Source organism: Camponotus floridanus, unplaced genomic scaffold (assembly GCF_003227725.1).
Source record: "Camponotus floridanus strain SB8 unplaced genomic scaffold, Cflo_v7.5 scaffold4, whole genome shotgun sequence".
NCBI lineage: Eukaryota > Metazoa > Arthropoda > Insecta > Hymenoptera > Formicidae > Camponotus > Camponotus floridanus.
Genome location: NW_020229547.1, coordinates 468,712 through 489,464, shown reverse-complemented (window position 1 = coordinate 489,464; position 20,753 = coordinate 468,712). Strand labels below are relative to the sequence as shown.

The 20,753-nt window shown below is 34.7% G+C and overlaps 1 protein-coding gene across 5 annotated transcripts in view; it reads right to left on the bottom strand.

Annotated features, from left to right (window-relative positions):
* Positions 1 to 19,630, bottom strand: part of LOC105257199 — a 33,554-nt gene extending 13,924 nt beyond the window's left edge. For 2 of the 5 annotated variants that reach the window (XR_003123220.1, XR_003123219.1), the window contains exons 1-6: positions 18,336 to 19,160; positions 17,753 to 17,978; positions 11,695 to 11,810; positions 8,925 to 9,161; positions 6,388 to 6,539; positions 780 to 996 (exon numbers count right to left, since the gene is read on the bottom strand). Coding sequence is in view for 3 of the 5 variants with exons in the window: in XM_011267662.3 (XP_011265964.1) it covers positions 780 to 996; positions 6,388 to 6,539; positions 8,925 to 9,161; positions 11,695 to 11,810; positions 17,753 to 17,978; positions 18,336 to 19,160 (1,773 nt within the window). In the remaining 2 variants the exon portion in view is untranslated. Of the gene's footprint in view, positions 1 to 779; positions 997 to 6,387; positions 6,540 to 8,924; positions 9,162 to 11,694; positions 11,811 to 17,752; positions 17,979 to 18,335 lie in introns of all 5 variants that reach the window. The other 3 variants (XM_011267662.3, XM_025411560.1, XM_025411561.1) reach the window with 2 other exon arrangements.
* Positions 19,631 to 20,753: the final 1,123 nt, after the last annotated feature.

Sequence of the window (20,753 nt, the reverse complement as noted above, 5' to 3'; positions counted from 1 at the left end):
ATCGTCGCGCGTGAATATTGCCAGACAATTATAAGTATATATGCTAATAAATAAGCGGCCACATAATGTTCAATGTTGCGTGCCCACCGCGACATAGAATTTTCAAACGGAAACTCGTATTCTTCGTACTTTGTGTCCCCCTTCCCCTCTTTACTCTTGTATCATTCTCTTTTTAATTCAGTGCAACGAGGTAATCGTTATACGAACTGCAAAACCGAGCAATGATTTTTACTGGACAGGTGGTATTTTACACGTCCGTTGTCCATTTGTGCGAGTGCGCGCGACCAGCGTGCTAAATCTTTAATTTCGTCAGGAAACCATATTGTAGTGTATTTTGTGCGACGTGGAATTGTTCGTGATTGAAATTCAAGATTCATGGCGGCATAGCCTGACACGCCATTGACTGGAAAAATATTTGGAATGATATAAATATACGCACGTGACATTTAATCTGACGTAGAACAATTAAATTAATGTTACGTAATGCTCCATGCAATTTATTTGAATCATAAGAACGATGAGTAATAGACGATGAATAACTTTATTAGACAATATTAGAAATAGACAATAAATATCTTATTTTTGCAAATATTGACACATTAGGCAAATATTATATCGTATACAAGAGTGCACAGAGGTTGTAAAAAGAAGGGAAATGAACGAGAAAGTGTACATATGCGTGCATGCGTGCAAGATAAGGGTTCGCGGTAAAAAGTGATATGTCAATAAAGCAGTAATCTATGGCAAAGCTTGCATAGCTTACAATATTATTACGTTACGTTATAATCGCCGAGGGTTATCTGAAACAATGCCATCCAGGTCGAAACATAAGAATGATAAAGAGATGATTTCACGCCTGGGAATCCCTTGTAGAGAAAATAAAACGACTGCGAAAATCCGAAGAGCATGATTGTATAGATTATACCGAAAGTCAGCATATCACCGGTTATCATGCTGTATACCATCGTGACGAATGGACCGGTCAATCGAATTGCTCTAGAAAAAAAAGAATAAGAGAAATCACACATGATATATACACTAAATAAAAATATAAATCTTTTAAAAATTATAAAAATAAATAATCCATTTAAAAGCACTTTTTAGAAAGAAATTAATGTTCAAAAAAATAATCAAGATAAAAATATTGAGTTTTATTTTGTTATATATATATACACGTATATTCTAATTTACCTTGCATTTAATTATGTAGTTCATATATTAGATACCAACAAAATTATCATTATTGCGTGTGTGAATGAGATGTTGCATTTCATTCAGCAGTATTCACACATCAAAATCCGGAGTAAATCAATCTATTAACGTCATCAATATTGATTTCATTCGCATGACACAAATACATGTAATATTATGCATACAAAATCCGTCGTAAAACATTTGTCCATATGATGCATATGTATATACGGAACGCATTATGATTACATCTCTCTAATCCGCCAAAATAATGTGCTTTTTAGTTCGTCCGCGTCAATCATCAAAGATATCTCCTTTGCGGTACAAATAATTAATTTTGTTTAATTCCGATAAATATATTCTTTCAATTTCTTCGTAATTTTATACGTCAATAATAATAATTTATTAATAATAATACATCTCCGAGTTTGTATCATTGCATATTTCTTGTGAAATGGTATAGTATGTTTCTATAAAATTTATTATTTGCATTTACCAGTATTAAATTACACTTACAGAAATGGCTTTTGATAACGAAATGTTCGGTTAACAAGTTAAAAAGTGCATGGCTTTGAACACTTGATATCGGAGTTCAGTGTATCGCATGTTATCGCGTTTCCAGTAGCTACGATAACACGAATAGGTCAGGCACGCGAAAAGTGCTTGTGCAGCTATTCGGCGTGCATATGTAAACCACTCTTCTTACACGCAGCTCAAATTTATAACTTAGTAAAATAATTAAATGTTAATAACTCAACCTAGCAGACAAAGTTAAATACATTATTGATTAAAATAATCGATAACATTGGTTAAATATTCTTCTTATCTCTATCAAATTTTAAATAAATCATATAGAATAGGAAAAAAATTATGATCATTAATTTGTGATTTTTAATTATCAAAAACTGTAAAAATATCTTTATATTATAACGCGCGAATAATTAAAATTATTCTCATATTTTAAATGCGCATAAATGAATTTCGATAATGACTTATAATAAAAATGACATGACTAAATTTAAAAAAGGAAGTAAATTCATTATAATAATATGTAGAGCGTTTAAAATGTTTAAAAGTCATTTTTTTATCAATATCGCTATGCTCAGTACGAAGAAATTTCATTTTAAGTTAGCGTATTACTGATTGCGTTAACTTTATAATACTCTAGCATAAGTAAGTTACGACACTTTTGTTATCGCAAAGTTGGAATCGCGATTACTAATATAAAGCAGACTTCGAATAAAATATTAACGTATTATATCTCGTCGACATTGAAGTAATTTATATAGACAAATCTACTTTTTAACACATAATCAATGTCTAATATCAACAGAATTTTCATATTATATTTATAATTATTAATTATTAATGATTATGCATATTTATTTAAAAAATACAATTTTTTTCATAAATACTTTAATTGCGGCTAAAAGGAATGATATTTTTTGCCAAATATTACACTGAATCCTCTTTTCTTCATCTGTCATTTTTTTTTACATTTTAAAGACTGCGTATTTAAAGAGTGCGTATTTACTATTGCATACTATTACAGCTAACAATAAACAAAATGAAAACACGCATTGATAAAATCAAAACGATATGTAATCCGAGATTCGCGGCATCCGACGTATCATATGCGAGTACAATGGGGGCGCGAGCCGGAACTGCGGATCGGAATCGCACGACGAGCGATTAAAATCGATGCCGTCACCATCGGCACGGGAGAACGGCAACGGAAAACAAAAGCTTTTTAATCCCGGCACCGTATCCGCGCCCGTCGACGGGCCGACAAATTTTTTAGATTTATCATTCGTCCGGGATTAAGATTGAAGAGACTCGCGTGGCTCCGCGAAAATGAACGAACGAACGAACGAATGTACGAACGACTCACCAACAGCGTGATCGACGAATAACGGCGGAAAAGAGAGCATCGATCGAGTCTCCATTAACTCCGACGACGATGTCGTCGTCGGTCGGTTCTACCCTCTTCCGCTAATCGATGGGTGACCTTATCTTGTCAAGGGTTACCGACGCCCATAAATCTTCGGTCTTTTTCACGGAGTAAGTTCAAGGGAGGGTACAGCCGCGATAGAAAAGACACTATGGAGCCTCTGGTATAACTCGCCCAGGGTTTATAGCGAGAACGGTATAAGCGATGCAACTTGGATGAGGGATATAACAACGTTGTGTTCCGGGTATCGTGTATATGTTGTCCCGGGAAAATCAATAGGGACGTCGACTTCCGCTCGGCAAACAAGTTTCCGCTATGCAAGTCTTCCTCGATATACTTTCATCAAAGTTCCAGAAAGCGGCGCGTCGTATATTTTCTTCCTCTCTTTTTTTTCCTTCGTGTAACTGCACGAGTAATTATATCGGATTAATACCAGATGAGCCATCGCATCCATCTTCCAATGATGGATTAAAACCAAGATATTCGCGATTATTGTTATAATCAACAATAATAATAAAAAAATATCTTCACAAAAATCAATTTAAATTCAATAGTCAATTTAAAATATTACTGAGAAAGTATTGTGTATTCCATCTCTCTCATCTAAAGAGCGCACATCTTGGATTATCACATTGTACTTATACTGGTCAAAAATATATCATCTTTATGTTTCTGGAGGATAACTTAATTCAAAGGGCATATTTTTATCTAGTCAAATATGTTTAATATTAAGTATATAAGTATATATAAGTTATTGAACAATAAACTTTTCATTCAATAATGAAAACAACAACTCAAGAAAAATTCATTATAAATATATACACTTTGAATTAAGTTATTCTCAAAAAAAGGTGATATATTTTTGGCTGGTATTGTACATATGAATAACATTTATATAATATTAGATACATGCATGATTTTGATTTTCCAATCAATTGCCACATTTAATATTCATACATAAAGAATTTGATTTAATAGCAAAACTTTTAAAGATATATAAATACATGATTTCCAAAAAAACTAAATTTTAATTTGATACTTAAAATACATTAAAAAAAGTGATGAAAGTGAATAATGAGTAACATTGTCAGAAAGTATATTATAATTTCATTTTTAATGTTGTAATTCTCAATATAATTATAAATCTGCAGAGTTTAAGGGACAAAGAGTCGACTGTCAGATTTCTGTGTGCGTATATAAAAAGTAGAGTATAATATATTTTATTTATTGAAAGCAGTGCATAAGAACCATGACATCTTCCCGCGCATAATTACTGTCCATCATTACGTCCATAATTACGGTCCTCTTTAGAACCTAGTCGTCACTTCGTTTAAGTATACGCAGTAATTCCTCAAAGGTTCCCGCGCACTCGGTGCCACCATGTTTCTTGTCCTTCATCATGGCTGTCGTTCGCTTGGCAATAAGCCACAGTCACGCCTTAGATTAATTTCGCACAAAATTTAACGGGAGTCTACTACAACCGCCTCTAAAGTTACGGCCTAAGTGCTTTACGATGTACCATTTACGACGGGCCTCCATTTTACGTCTGTTTAAATTCAATATACACTCTTTGCGCCTGCACAAGTTCCGTGAACTTCTCTGTATACCTTATAGCCAGCTCTCAGGCACGTTATATCTAGGCACAGCTGGAGGACACCGGAAAGAGGGCAACATAATGCTTTCTGCTTGATTATTGATTCTTTATGCGTTTAGTTTTCTTTCATTTTGAGAATAGAAGATCGTAGAAATTTTTAAATTTCTATATTTCTTTAAATATACATATATAAATATTTTACGATAAAAAATATATAAAAAATAATATATAAGAATAATATATAAAATAATAATATATAATGGTAATCAATAAAAAGTTAAAGATTATCAGTAATTAATATTTTTACTTATAAAAAAAAAGCAATATGAAATAAAGTATAACTTATAATTCCTAAAAAAAATTTGATAATATCAAAAGAGATAGATATCGTTACAACAATCATTATGCGATTTCTAGAAAAATATGAACGATAGATGCGGTTGACATTCATCTGGAATCTCACGTATCTATCGAAATATGACATCTCTGTGATGTTTACGTGTGCGGACGGATTGCGGTGGAACAAACCGAGAAGTTTGTCGAAAGGAGCAGCTGCAATCCAACCGTGCCACTTTCAATGTCGATCACGTAGCTTTGATATCACGTATTAGGAACGTATAAGTACAATGCGAGTGCACGTCCTCGCCTCTCAATAAACGATTTGTCCCATTTTTCGCGGAAGTACGTCCGACAGGAGGTACGTCGACATTCGTCAAAGTGTCGTTAAGTAAAACGCTTGTGAGAAGCGCGTTGTTCGCAAACGTCGTTCGTTGTAACAAACGAAGGAAGGGAATTCACGACTGACTCGTGAAAGTTCTTTTCCGTCATAACGGGAAATTTCATTTGCAGAATGATTTTCTGTAATGAGTTATGGTGATTTGCGGTGAGATATTCACGTGAAACGTAAAAAGAAATTGATGTCAAGTTATAATGACAATACAAAGTGTGTTAATGTGTTTCAAAGAAAATAATTACAGTATAATGAGACAATAAAATAATAAAATTTTTTATCAGGCACTAAAAATTGTACAAATTTTTTTCATAAAACAAAACATTTCCACAAATCGGATTATGGCACGTTTAACACATGCTAATAATATCAAACATTTCGTTAAAATAACGTGTATAGAGAGAGAAAATGCATCATTTTATAAAAATAGAAGTACTTTTTTTTCAACTCTGCCCTCGATACTCTATTATGTTTTCCTCCCTCGTTAATCTACCATATTTAACCGGTATCCCTTTTTAACGGATTATAAAAATAACCAATCACGATTATTTTCTACGCTACATATGTAAAATTCTGCGAGATAAAAATATATTAAATTATATCTACGCGCGAGTGGGAAGTACATTAAAGTATACATCTGTCGCATTACAGAAGAAAAAATCTATTCGGCATTTAGTCCGGTAAATTGGCAAAGCGGTATGTACAGGTGGCTGTAAACACATACATCGCCGGATTACACGTGGTGGTTGTCAGACCCTAAAATGATGCGTAAAACAAACGTAGTGACAGAGATGTAACGAGTGGGACCTGGTCACACCAGTAAATTGCAAGCACTTTAATTTCGCAGTGACACTTCCGCCCTCTCCCCCCCTCTCCTCACTAGTCTCTTCCTCTCTGCGCGTTTTTTGTATTATTACTTACCCGGCGAAAAACATGAGAAGAAACCAGGAGCCCGGGACGGCGAACACCAATATCGCATCCTCCGCGTGCCGATTTCCGGCGATACGACATGGAATGCACGCGAGAATGAGTAGATTGCTGATCACGAATATCAACTTGGCTGGCTCGTGGCTCTGAAATGCAAATACGCGCAAGCCGAACGTTAGTACGGCCGCATGCACTCTTGCAACGTTTCAGGAACGTCCGCAAAGGAATCGATATTTTCGTGCGATTTCGATATCGCTCTATGATTTGACCGCGTCGTCACGATGACAATACCTAGCGCGAGATTTATTCAACGTGAGAAGATGAAAATATTTCATCTGATTTCTGTATACCAGATATTCTCTTTCTACTTCTCAAGCTTGCTTAGTTTTACATCAATCGGGAATATTAAACTTGAAGAGGAACGAAATAAATGAATAAGCTTAACTTTAAAAATATATATATAATAAATATAAATATAAATTTTGAAAAAATGTATAAAAAATATATATATAAATATCAAAAATATATAAAAAAATATATAAAAATATATATATGCGTATTATATTTCAAACACCTTTGCGTGATTTTTTAAAGGTTATGCTAATACAGCTATGTATAGTAATTAAGAGAATGTAAAGAGATCGAAATATATTGTGCTTATATTTGCACGTGTAATCAGATAAAATATTTTTACCCATCTAGAAATTGGGAAAATTACACATTGTTCGACAACGAGATTCACAGGTTCGCGTGCGCGCGTTAACGTTTTTAAATCGTCGCTGGTATTAATTATCCGCAAATCGAACCGGACGCGCGGACTGGGACTCGCGTTTAATAATGCAACGATATAGCTTAACATTGTTCCGATTGTATTGGAACAGAGCGGCGTATGTATGCTATTGATCCAGCACTAGCAATAACCAACGGTATGTACATATATGTACAATATATTCTCTCTTAATTGATAGATGTGGATAGATGGCTGATAGACACGCACGATACTATGCTGATATTTTCTACATTTTCTCGCGATTTCTATCGAATCCTTGATTTGAGAAAAAATATTCACGACATAAATTATATATATATTTTTATATATGGACATTCTAATTATAATTTCTATTAACATGGAAGATGTATGTCTGTATATATAAGTATATATATATATATATATATATATATATATAATAAATTTTTATAGTGTAAAAGGAAAGGGAAAACTTTAATCGAAAACTATACAATTTCCATATTTATATTTTGCCGAAAAAAAATCTATTTTTATCACTATCGAGAACATATATCGAAATATCGCCCCTATCAAAAATGCTTTCAACGTAATCAATCATTCAGCTTTGACAAAGTCTTTTCTGAGATTTCATTTTCTATGATATTTAATAATGTAATGATTTCCAGCGAAACAATAAAAACTATTAAATTTTTTATAAAAACATTAATCTATTAAGAATAATTAAGAAGGCATAATTAAGAGGCATATACGTTTATCGTGTTTTTGTGAAAAGATATAGATTTAATATATCACGATATATTAGATATAGATTTAATATATCACGATATATTACAAAGAAAACAAATCTATGAACACGTTCTGTAAATATTATATTTAATAATCTGATTTATTACACATCTATAAAATATCTATAAGACATCTATAAGAAAATTAATTACTTATCTTTTCACACACATTTGTAATTTAACAAATATTCTTTCAATATATGTATTTATCACTTCTAATAATATCACGAATTAATATAAGGCTAATAAAAAAAGAAAGAGAAAAAGTCAGTTGTTAATATTAGCACTGCCGCTATACCGTTACGTAATGCTTCCGTAATCATCAATCTATCTTTTTCTTATTCATCAGACTTATTAACGCGTGAAAGATTAGTGGCACGAACGTACAGCTTCCATCGCGGAATATACCTCTATAGATCCGTTACAGTTCACTAGCCTCGGGATTTGCGCAACCAGCCGCGTTTAGCTGGCATTGGCGCATCGAAATTGCACCGTTAAGGGTATCAGTATTGCTGCGAGCCATCACGAAACAACGGGACATTTCGCGATTTTGGGAAAAAAAAACAAATACAAAGATAATGCAGTGGTAAAGGAGCTTAAGTGACTTAAAAATTTCGGATCATATTCGTTACATGAAGAATGATCAAGTAAAGAGATATTGATTAAGTAAAGAGGGAAACTATTTTACTCGTTCATGAGATCAAATATCTTGAGTTTCACATGCAATTATAATCTCTTCAAAATTCTTTCTTCTTCATTTCTCTTTTTTTACAACAAAGTTTATTTCAACAAATCTCATTTCAAATTCAAACTCCGATTTATATATCTCTTATGCAATATTTCATATTTAACGACACGAGAACTGTTGAGCCAGTGTACATCCTAATGTCCTTCTTTTTGCGATTTAATCTGTTTTGTAAATTTCCCGGACCCAAGCATTGTAAAATGTACATCTCTGACGGCTATCTCAGAGCGATGGAAAAATTTGCAATGCCTACCAGTTGCTTCAGAAACGACAGCGGTCCGACGTTGATCATCTCGCCACCCAGTTGTACCAGGATGTAATTGAGCACGCCCAGCACGGTGATGCACTCCGCCGCGGTACGGATGACGTCCGTTATCTCCTCGGGCCACTGCAGCAGCACGGCATCCGTATCCGCGGGTCTGAAGTATACCGCTAAGGACAGCGAGGCCAGGTGAAACACCAAGATAATCAATCGCTTCAGGAACTGCAACTTTTCAGTGAAGAATAGATGTCGGCGTATGCATCTACGAAACTTTCCGCATCGATTGGCCGGGACATAAGAGCAAAGTTTTACGAGCGGTAATATAGAGGCAAGCGAAATTCGCGAAAATATCGTCGGTCCCGGGGCTAAGTTCAAAAGGTCTCTCCGGATACGAGATAAACGTTCGAGATGATGCATTTCTGATCTCTCGCACATTTTATTATTAGATCGGTCATATTTATTTTTGATCGTTATCTAGAGCAACGATTCATGATCCAGAATTAACCGGTGACTCTTTACGGAATATAATAAAAATAATTTTTTTCTGTTGTATATTTAATATCCCTTATTTACTTTCATAAACGATAATTCTGATTCAATAAACATGAAAAAATTTTATAGTTGACACGACGTTGTTGGAATATCCCGCGTTATCGTCATAAGCAAATTGTATTATCGCGCGATTAATAAATGCAACGTCTTTCATTTTATCTTTATTTCGCGTTATATAATGATATTATTTGTATATACATTTCGTTTAACGGATAAAATCGCTCTAATCGAATACTCCCGAGATTGACTTCGCTATGATCCGATAATAGGGAAATCATAGCCGGACGGGTACAGTAATACTGCATATTGCGTCTACGTGCGGTCCGAGTGTGGTCGTGATTAGTGCCATAAATGGGACACGTTATGGACGCGATGCAGTTATAATATGCGCGATACGCCGGCTCGTCTGCTAGAACCTTCAGCATACGTACGAAAGCTCGTTTGTGATGCGAGCGTAATTGCAATCACAGTCTGCCCGTATAACTTCGATAGCCATCGTTTCGAAATCACTGAGCCACCATTGGCCCGCGACGGAGAGACTTGAAATAACCGGCGCAATTATACTACCATCGCCGAAAGCCTCATCGACGTCACTCAACCGATCGATTGATCGATGTTAATCGTTCAAAGTCACGAGAGAGAGAGAGAGAGAGAGAGAGAGAGAGAGAGAGAAAGACAAAGACAAAGATAGAGAAAGATGAAGAAATCGCGCAAGCCAATAATGAGATGATATGCAAATTACAGACATGCATCTGAATCGAAACCTCGAATAAAAATTGAAAATTTTTAATAAACGTTACGTTCTTGTATTTGTTGTGCATTTTTCTTTTTTAAAAATTAACGTTCTAAATATTTTAATATTTTTTCGAATTATTATTTAATAATTATTTAATAAGAAAAAACTTTAAAACTGAAAAACTTAAAAATGAATGTTTTCTAAATATTTCAATATTTTTTCTAATTATTATTTAATAGTGATTTAATGATAATAATTTAATATGAAAAAACTTTATTTTTTCTTTAAATTCTAAAGAGGAATTTCATATTTGATAAAATCCAAAATGATATTACCCAAACTCTCTCGTGACTCGAGCAGCTATGTGAAGGAAGATATTATTTATCGGTATTTGTCCAGGCGACTCGCGTCGTCGAGTACATAAAATATACAAACGAAAAAGCATTGCGATGTAAGTGGATCATCTTTAAAGTGGTCGTGTAGATTTCTTCAAATATAGCTTGGCAATATTTAAAATTGTCTCTTAATGAACAGAAATATCTCCAAATGCATATTGATGTACACATATAGAAGATTCTTATGAATAATAGATTCTTTGACAAATTTATAATTAATTTATCTTTAATATTCAAGGAGTGATCTCATGATATTACTTAACAAAGATAACTTTTGTACTAATAAATGGAATATTTTTTCACAGATATAAAGGTATACATATATTATTATTTTTAAACTTAACTCAAATAATTTTTCTTCTAACATATTCATTTTATTTCATTTGATATTATCTATTGAAAAGATGCCATGAAAAAACTTCAGTACACATCATTTAATTAATCATTTAATTCTTTATACATGCAGATGAAATATGCAAAACGCAAAAATATAAAAACTCTGGAAAAAACAACTCCTATTTTGGCGCATTATGTTATGCATAACAAGAGAAGAAATCTTTCTTTTGTTCGTTAGAAGAATCAGTTCTATGAATAGCTTTATATGAATAAATAAAATACTCAATAGAGTTACTAGCTCTGAAAAGCGCTGCCTGTATCTACGTTTGAGGAAAGTATAAGATAAATCTTAAATATCAGATATATTGCCATAAGATAATTCTATTTCCTTGGCACACAATACACGAATACATATAACGACGATGATATCTTAATTTCGATATATTCCATGGAAATATTTATTGACTGATATGCTGCAATTAAAGCTATCTTAGCAATTAAAGAGTACTATCTTATTTTTCAAGTCAACGTTCTTTTATCTCGAAACAATATATAAAAAAAAGTAGATGTTCGAAATGGGACAAAAAGTCGCTACGAAATTCCATCGTTACAAACAAAATCTCAGGTCATTGTGGTAAAGTCAAACATAAAGACGACGAGACGTTGAAAAACTTAAAAATATAGTAACGTCTTATAATTCAACGAGAAACGAGCAGGAACGCCATCACGTGGATGCACTTACTCGCGCGAAGGTCTTCCATTTTTCCTCAAGTAATCGCTGAATAATACCACCGTCCAGCATGTCCAAGTGCTCCTCCTTCGTACCGTTCAGAATGATAAATAGCGCAGAGTTCCAGTCTGAAATAGAAATTCGGAGAGAGCCATTTGCGGTTAATGGAACATCGCTTTAGGGTTTGCGCCGCGATAATTATGGGTTTTGCATTAGTGAGCGTGCATATAGCGTGCGGGTGTATACAGGTGCGCCTTTTCGACATTCCTCTCCCGCTGCCGCATCCGGCACGAAAGTTTTCCGTAGAGGCGGAAATTTTCCGCCGTCGTAAGATCAGAGGACAGAATTTCTGGTGCCATTAACATTTCATTCGAAAATGATCGTAATCATTAACAATCAATGAGACACGAAGTAGCCGAAAAATATTCATATTCTTGGCGTGCGACGAGCCAAATTCCATGTTCCATGTTAACATTCCGACGCTTCCATTTTGCGAGCTTAACATTTAAATATTTAAATCATGATTATCGACTTGTAAACATTTTAGTGCGATCGATATAATACGTTTTTTTCATTCTGTCGAATCGCATTTGTGCATTATTAAGCGCAACATTCATGTTTGCATTACTAGCAGTCTCAGTTGTGTATCGATCGTATGCATCTGTCGTCGCATTTTGCCCGGCTTTGGCGCGAGCGCTAAAGTAATTGGAACTTGGAGGATTGTATCCTCGGGAGTCCTTAATTACCGCTCGACACGAGCGAAGGTGCACAAGGAAGCTTGACCCGTCAAAAACATTGTTTCCCAACTTTGGAGATTCTCTATATATAGTGCTACATGTTATTTTAAGTTACTTCAGTATTTTGGGACACATTCGCGTTATATAATATTTTCTTTATTCATGAGTATAAAATTTTAGAGAATAAAAATGGTAAGCGGAAAGAAATTTTAATATCTTAGGACAGAATCTTGAATTCCGATAACAAACAAGCGATATATGCAGAAAATGTTGCTCTGACTGAAAGGCTCAAATGATTATACGTTTATAATTCCAGAGGAATAGCTTCATGCAAATCGATCGCGCGCGCATCCGATGCTAATGCCAATATCTTCGATCATCCGGTCTTCAATTTTACATGATGGCCATTGATCTTCCGACTCCAAGCCAGCGAGGTTACTAATGCGTATCTGTTACCACAGCACGTAATTATATCTGACTTTAGACTACGCAAAGCCGTATAGTTTTCCCCGAGTTTCCTTCAGAGTATACTCTCTTGGCTACTACTATCTAGTAACCTCGGCCGAACATTGAACCAAGCTTAAATAACAAAGTACCACTTTGGCATTCCATTTCCTCCAATCGAAAATAATTATCCAAAGGTATCGACATTAATTATTTTGGACAACCGATTGCAAAAGTAATTAGAACGTATCTCTTCAAAATAGAACTTTTAAACTATGTTTAAATGTGTATAACACACAAAAGAGATCCTTTCCCAAAATAATAATAAATTTGAAATATCAAAAATTAAAAGTAAGTTATATTTATAAGTAAAACAAAATAAAAGTATTCAATAAGGAGAATTTAATATTGGAGAGTTTAATTATGGATTATATATAAATTCAATTCCGCTGAGATTACATTTAATTACTCATTTATTCAATTATATCGTAAAGAATAAATTTATCACCAGTATATTTATTTTATCTGTATAAGATAATCCTTTATTTAATCTATCCTTATAAGATTTGTTATCACTTAATTTCTAAGGTTCTCTATTATTGCTATCGCGATAAAACCTGCGATATGCGACTGTGTGCTGGATGTTCTCGAAATAGACATCAGCACACCTCCACATTTCTTTCGAGTCGACAAGTCGATAGGTTCTGGTATCGAAGTTAAATAATAGAACAGAAAGAAGCTCCATGACAGCTCAACAGATAATTAAAATCGCATTGGTATCTATCGGGTGTCTTTAAGTTCTGAAGCAAATTTTCTGACGAAAATTTGACTTTATATTTTATGTTTGATATATTGAAAATTAAATAAAGCAGGCACGAAAAATGTAAATATGTAACGAAATTTTCGCGTTTGTGTAATGTTAAAAATGTTGAGTTATATTCAGCGATAAAAATATAATATAATATAAAATAAATTGTAGAAATACTACAAAATACTTCAAAAATATATCTTTTTAAATTGATATGGAATATATATATCATTAAATTTTATCGCGTGTATAAACGGAATACTCTATAGGCAATTATTATCGACATATTCGCAGAAATTTTCGGTATACATATACATATGAGCTCTACATATATCTAGTATCATCCATAAATATAAATGCCGACAGATATAGTAAAGTGAAGAAAATCGCTTCGTTAACATAATTTCCTGCTCTTTCCATAATGCATAATGTAACCACATAATACTGTGTTTTACTCGAGCAAAATATAACTAATAGTTATTACATACTAATGTATGAAACCAAGATGTTTTACATGTACAGTTTTCGTTATAAAGTAAAACACAAGGATTTATGGGAATTCATTTACCTAGTTACTAAAAATTAAAAAATTATAAATTTTATTAAAGAACGCAACAAATTTAATGTTAAGTATTAATTTGAAAAACTATGAAATCATATTTCGTTTTCTCGCACCAAAACAGAATTTATTTTCTATAGCCAAGAAATTCTAATGCGTATATTTTTTAGATGTACAATTTTCCCCTTAATATTCTCAAATGTAAATTTCTTTAAAAAATTAAATATAATTTTCAAATAAAATAAGATAATTTATACAATCCGGTGAAATATTTTTGCTCCTGTATGAGAAATTTTCACGGACTCGTTTGCATTTGAGAGCTGCCAGAGTTTTCTATGGCGTCGCTTACATGCGAAAAAAGTCTAAAATAGGAGTTTGTGCGATATGAAGGAGGGCAAGCGTCTTAACGATCGCGCAGCAGAACCTGTCCCAGGCCAAGAATAAGTAAGCGTCTCAAAGTTTCAGTATGACGCCGTGTGACGTTTACACGCGATTAACATTGTCGTATGATTTTTCGCAAGTTAATCGCGTCACACGTAAATTTACATAAACGTATAATAATTTTGACCAACAAAATGTTGCGTAAACTGTCTGTGATGTAAAAATCTTATTATTTTTATTTTGACAGTTTTCGAATATATCTTTGCAAAATATTTGCATGCTACACTTCTACTCTTATTTCAATCATCTATTTATTATCAATGCATATTTTTATGCGCTACAGAGAATTAATTTACAGATAATTGTATCGTGAAAGATAATAGCGTGAAATGCATCGAAGCATCGTACATGTATAAGCTTCTTTAAAATTGCAACGTGCTCTTTTTCTAACGCAGATATGATAACAGAAGTTATACAGAAACAACATTCGCGAACGTTGCACGATTATGACGCAAATTCCAGATTAAAACGGGAGAAAAACATCGTCGACGAAGGAGATGACTTTTCCTCTAAAAGATTTCGATCTTTGATCATTAAGAGTTTTTTTTAGCCAATCACCATCACCCTTTAACACTCATTCTTCCGAATTGGTGCGCTCTTTATCTCCTTCCTTCACTTTGGCCTTGATTTTAGAGTAATTAAACGCGCCGTAGAAGAGGCTTGTCGAAAATTCGACTCGCTTTCCTATTGTCATCGCGATTACTTTTCTCCATCCGGGTGATTTCATCATCCTTTACAAGATTGGACGATGTTTGTGCCCCGACGAAAATATGCCCCCGTGCCACGAGGGGGGCAGATAGCTAGATTGGTAAAGGACGGCGACCAGGAAGGAGAGAGATCGAAAGGATAATGGATTCCGAAACTAAATGAAACGCGAGCACCGCGCTGCGTCGGGTCCGCAGCTAATCTCGAAACTTCGTTAAATGCCCGTAATTGCATCCTGCTACGACCCACCGCGCTTTCAGGCATCCGCATCGCGGTATTCTTACTCGCGAATAACCCGGGAAAACCTATGTACGCCCGCAAACGCATCGTTCTCGGCAGTGCTTTCCATGCTCAGCCGCGAACTTCGATACAATTTCACGCAAGTTTGATCGGGAGTAGCTCTTAAAATACGATCGCAGTGTGCAAAACTTCCTTCTGCTCTTGTTCCTTGCGGTTCCTTGTTGTGAAATTTTGGTGACATGATAAACGCTCGAGGATCAAATCAAATTGTATCACCTCTCTGGACGAAATGCTTCCATCGTGATTGGTTCGCACTCGAATGTCAATATGCGTTTGTTAATTTTTTACGAAATTAAAAAAATCGGTTTTTTTTTTAAGCGAATCAATTTAAAATATATTTTTGCACCCGCATGCGTTCTATAATATATTTTTTATCTTTTATTTTTATAAATATTAGAATTTAAAGAGAAAAATTAAATTTTTGTATCTATGTGAATCGAGAAAAAATAATGAAAGAAATGAAAAAATTTTGCAAGAAATCTTTTTGTTGGATTATTTCTAGATTATGTGCTAATTGTTGTCATTGAAATTATGACTTTTATATATAAATAAAAAATTATATCACGGCAATCAACCAGAAACACATTATTGAGATAGTTTAAAAACGTACCAATTTTCAACAAAATTTATTATATATACAATTAAATCGTCTACATAAATCATAGATTTTAAATTATATCGCTGAAATTTATATCACGTTTCCTAAAAATATTTCATTTATCTCGCCGGAATCCAATTAAATGAGAAATCGACTTCAATTCTAAATTATCTACCGTCAAAATAGGAAAATATTGACGTGATAACGATGGCAGGGGCAATGATAACGAGCCAATATCAGCCAGTTTTTACTGGCGAGTAGCATGTTATATCGTATGCAATGTCGCAAGAAGTTGCTAGCAATATGGTTTACTATCCAGCTGCGACACACGTTCGACGTGTAAGAAAACTTTGTAAAATTTCCTTTTTTTTTCCTCTGAGAACTTTGCAACCTGATTTTGTCCTCGATTTTGCCCTCGTATCCAATTTTACGGGAGAAGATAGTCCCTTCTTGTTCTCGCTATATTAGTCCTCTTCCTCTCGTTCGCTACCTCCTCTATTCCTGTCGCCGACACTCGCGTCACAATTTTTGCTTTATCCCGTCTTCTTCTTGTTGGGATGCTTTACATGAGGGACAAGCCGTTGGAAACCGGGAGTACAATTTTACATAAGCACGTATGATACAGCACAAAAAATTCAGCACGAAATAATTTATCGAATATCCCGAAAATCTTCCTGACGGAATACTTCGTTCTTCACTTAAGATATATTGTAATATTCAAGATTGTGTGTATAAAAAGCAAGAAAAGCTAAATAGAACAGAATAGAATAGAGCACTGACTTATTTCGTATTATTTCGTATATACATATATATATATATATATATATATATATATAAGTATATATATATATATATATATATATATAAGTATATATATATATATATATATATATATATATATATAAGTACCTTTATAATATATATAATATAATATAAAATATAATAATATAAAAAAATAGAGAAAAAGTAATAAATAAAAAAATAAATCTCAAAAATGTGTGATATCAAAAATAAAACACGTAATACATAAGCGATAAAAATTGAAAAAAAAAAAGATATTGCATAAATTCTTTTCGAAATTAATAAAATCGAAAAAAATTGTATAAATCTAAAGAGAGATTCTTTCAGCAAGGAATGTTATATTACGAGTAAGAAGAATTCAATTCATTTACCATTTTTAGAGCAAATCAAAGCAAATTAAATTTTTAAAACATAAAAAGACTGAAAGCAAAAAAGAAGAGGAAATAGAAAAAGGAATACTATAACAAGGTAGATGAAAGAAAAGCAACGAGACGCGATGCAGTGCCACTACGATGCTAATACTACTATTTGGGAATATCTCGGCCTTGATTCGTCGCAATTAGTTGAGAAACATGCGACAAAGTGAGAGCCCACTTGAAGGCGCACGATCCGGTGAACTATAAATGACGATTCTCGTAGAATCGTCTCGGCGTAATTCGATTAGCTTTACGACGTACTTGTTCTGCCGTCTGGTAGTAGCGTGTCGAGGGCATTGAGGGGATACGCCGAGCAGGTGATATTACTGTAACGCCAGAACTCCCGCGCGGACAGTTCCAGCATCTCACGGAAGACCTCGGCACGCCCAAGTTGGCAGGCGAGTGTCAACGGGGTCAGACCCGCAGCATTCGCGATTCCGTTGCGAGCGGGAAGCTTCGGATGTCGCAGAGCATAGCCGAACATATCCTACGTATATCAAACAACGATTCTCTATTCTCTATTCCATTGGAATGACGAAAGTCAATTCTCGTGCTTAATTACTATGAGATGGAGCCAAAATCTACGCGGATTGACATGAATAAAATCAGAACAAAATTTAAACTTTTAGATTTATTGAGGAAATATAAAATTGATGTAAATGTCTCCTCCATCTACGTATATAATAAACTATCTAGGAAGTGCCATTTATGATGAATAATAAATTCATTGGAAAATAAAAAGAGAAGCTTTTCCAAGAAAAAAATAATTATCTAATATTAGCACTGCCTTCTCCGATGTGATGTAACAAGTTTATTATTTTCTTTTAATACGCGTAATACGCACCAATTTATCGCCAACTACGACCATATGCAAAATCATATTTCCGAAAGAATCCTGCTCGTCAGGATCCGCACCGGAATCAAGCAGCAGATTGTAGACGCTTTCATTAGCGCAGCAAGCGGCCCAGGCGAGCGGGTACTCGCCTAAATACGCGAGTCCTTCGTAATCGGTGTTTCTAACGGGATTCATTCCCTGCTGATCACGCGGTAGAAAAAAGCTACCGATGGCCCGCTGCGAGATAATCGCGCCCGCATCGACCAGATCCTGCACGAGTTCGTTGTTGTTATAAGCGATCGCCAGGTGAAGGGCGCTCGCTCCGAGATACTCTTCGCCCTCGACGACGTCGATAGCGAGTCGCGGGAAGCACTTGAGTAATATACGCGCTATTCTGGTGTGTATCCGCGTGTCGCATATGATGAGGACATGAAGCAGAGCCTCGCCCAGCGAGCCTCTGTATTGCATCTGCCAGCAGGCCTCGTGATCGTTCCATTGGGCGAGTGGATCGAAGCGCGACAGCGATGCCTCGATCGGCAGCACGACCTGCTCGAGGTCACGAAACTTCCAACGCAGATACTCGGCGCGATTGATCACCTGGCCCTTACCATCGGCGTACATCAGAATGCCGAATTGCTCGCGCACCAATTTCTCCACTTCTGGCTGGCCACCTTGATTGTACGCCTCGATCAGCTCGCCGCCCTTTTTGTAATTGGCCAGCCGATACAACAAGCACTGATCCTCGTTGCTTGCCTGGCTGATGACGCGATCGAGAATTGAGCCTGCGTTAAGCTGGTTACCTCGACCAACGCGACACGAGCAAACACCACCCATTCAAACATATCCCTTCGTTGTCAATCGAGAGAAAAGCGCAGAAGAGCGCGCTATCGCATCTTCGTCATGTCCACAAAGCCGATTTTTTCTCCGTCTGTTTCGTCCTTCAGCCAACGTCGCCCGAACGGAATCTCCCTCGAGTGTCTCTAGATGTTCTCAAGGTCGGGCAGCGCGCCATTTCCGTCACGATAAAGCGAAAAACCACTTCGCCGTATGGCTACTCACGACCGACTCCATTGATATAACACTCGAGATTCTCTTACCCCCAACGAGAGGCATGGTACAAGTGGAGAAAGGGTGAGAAGGGGCGAGGGTGCTAGTATATTCGTGCTATAGCAACCGGCCGATCCATAAGCGGTACCTGGTGCAAACGGACACGACAGGGTCACCATCACCACTATTGCGCTAGTGAAATTGGAAGCATTTTTCTCTTAAACGAGTTTATTAGAAGCGTGATACTAAAAGATGGATACGTGAAACGCCGATAATTCAGGTGAGCCGTTCGTTAGCATAATTTTAGACCGATCCGGTTTTCGCATGGTTTGACAGATCATGACTCATTCGTAATCGGTTGACCTTAACACACTTTCCTGCAATTGGATATATGCGCAAAAATTTATTTGAGGCCAGTTGCAAGGACGAGTGCACTAGAGTGCGTATAGATAATAAAAAAATAAAAAGACTAAAGGAACAAAATAGATACTTAAATGTAAGTATATTATTTAAAAAATGAGATAAAATTATTCATTACAAAAAACGCGAAAATTAGATTAACTATGTAAAATAGTATATAATAGCATATAAATAAATGGATGATATTAATCACTTCGATTATTCTGTGTTTTTTATTAATTTAATCGAGATAAAAATATTAATTGCATTTTTTTCATACGCAACCGTTCGCGCTCAAACCCGGTTTTGCGCTTCATTACGTCCATATTTACGATAGGAATGTTGAAATCAATTTCCCATCCCCCAAGTCCGAATAAAACAGTTACGCGCAACGTATATCTGTGTTTAAAGTGCATTCGTATTTAACTGAACGCAGCAAATATTCCATTCCCGTCGAATTGAAGCACTGCAATAATACGTATATTGTTACATTGCTGATATCTAAAATTAGTATTACATTGATGTGCCGTACAAAATACTGAGCTGTCGAGAGATTATAGTAGTTTATTCTTAAACGATATACATACGCTATCAGCATGCTAACAAGTTAATATAATTATTAATATATAATTATAATTACATATTATTTATATATTTATTATTTATATATTTTATATATTTCTGGACAAAATTAACGCATAATTTTTTTTCACTTTTTCTTTAAAAACTGATATTTAAATTTTAATGAAAAATTTTAAAGAAAAAATGAAAAAGAATTATGCGTTAATTTTGTCCAGGAGTATATATTATTAATAATTATATATATATATATATATGCGTCCTTTAAGAAAAAATTTCTCTTTACGAACGCGAGAAATCGAATGATTTCGTGCATTGATTTGCAATGAATTCCTACATATGGCGCATATTTCATCGCGGTTGACAAATCACCATTGTCCTCGTTCGACGAATAGTATATAG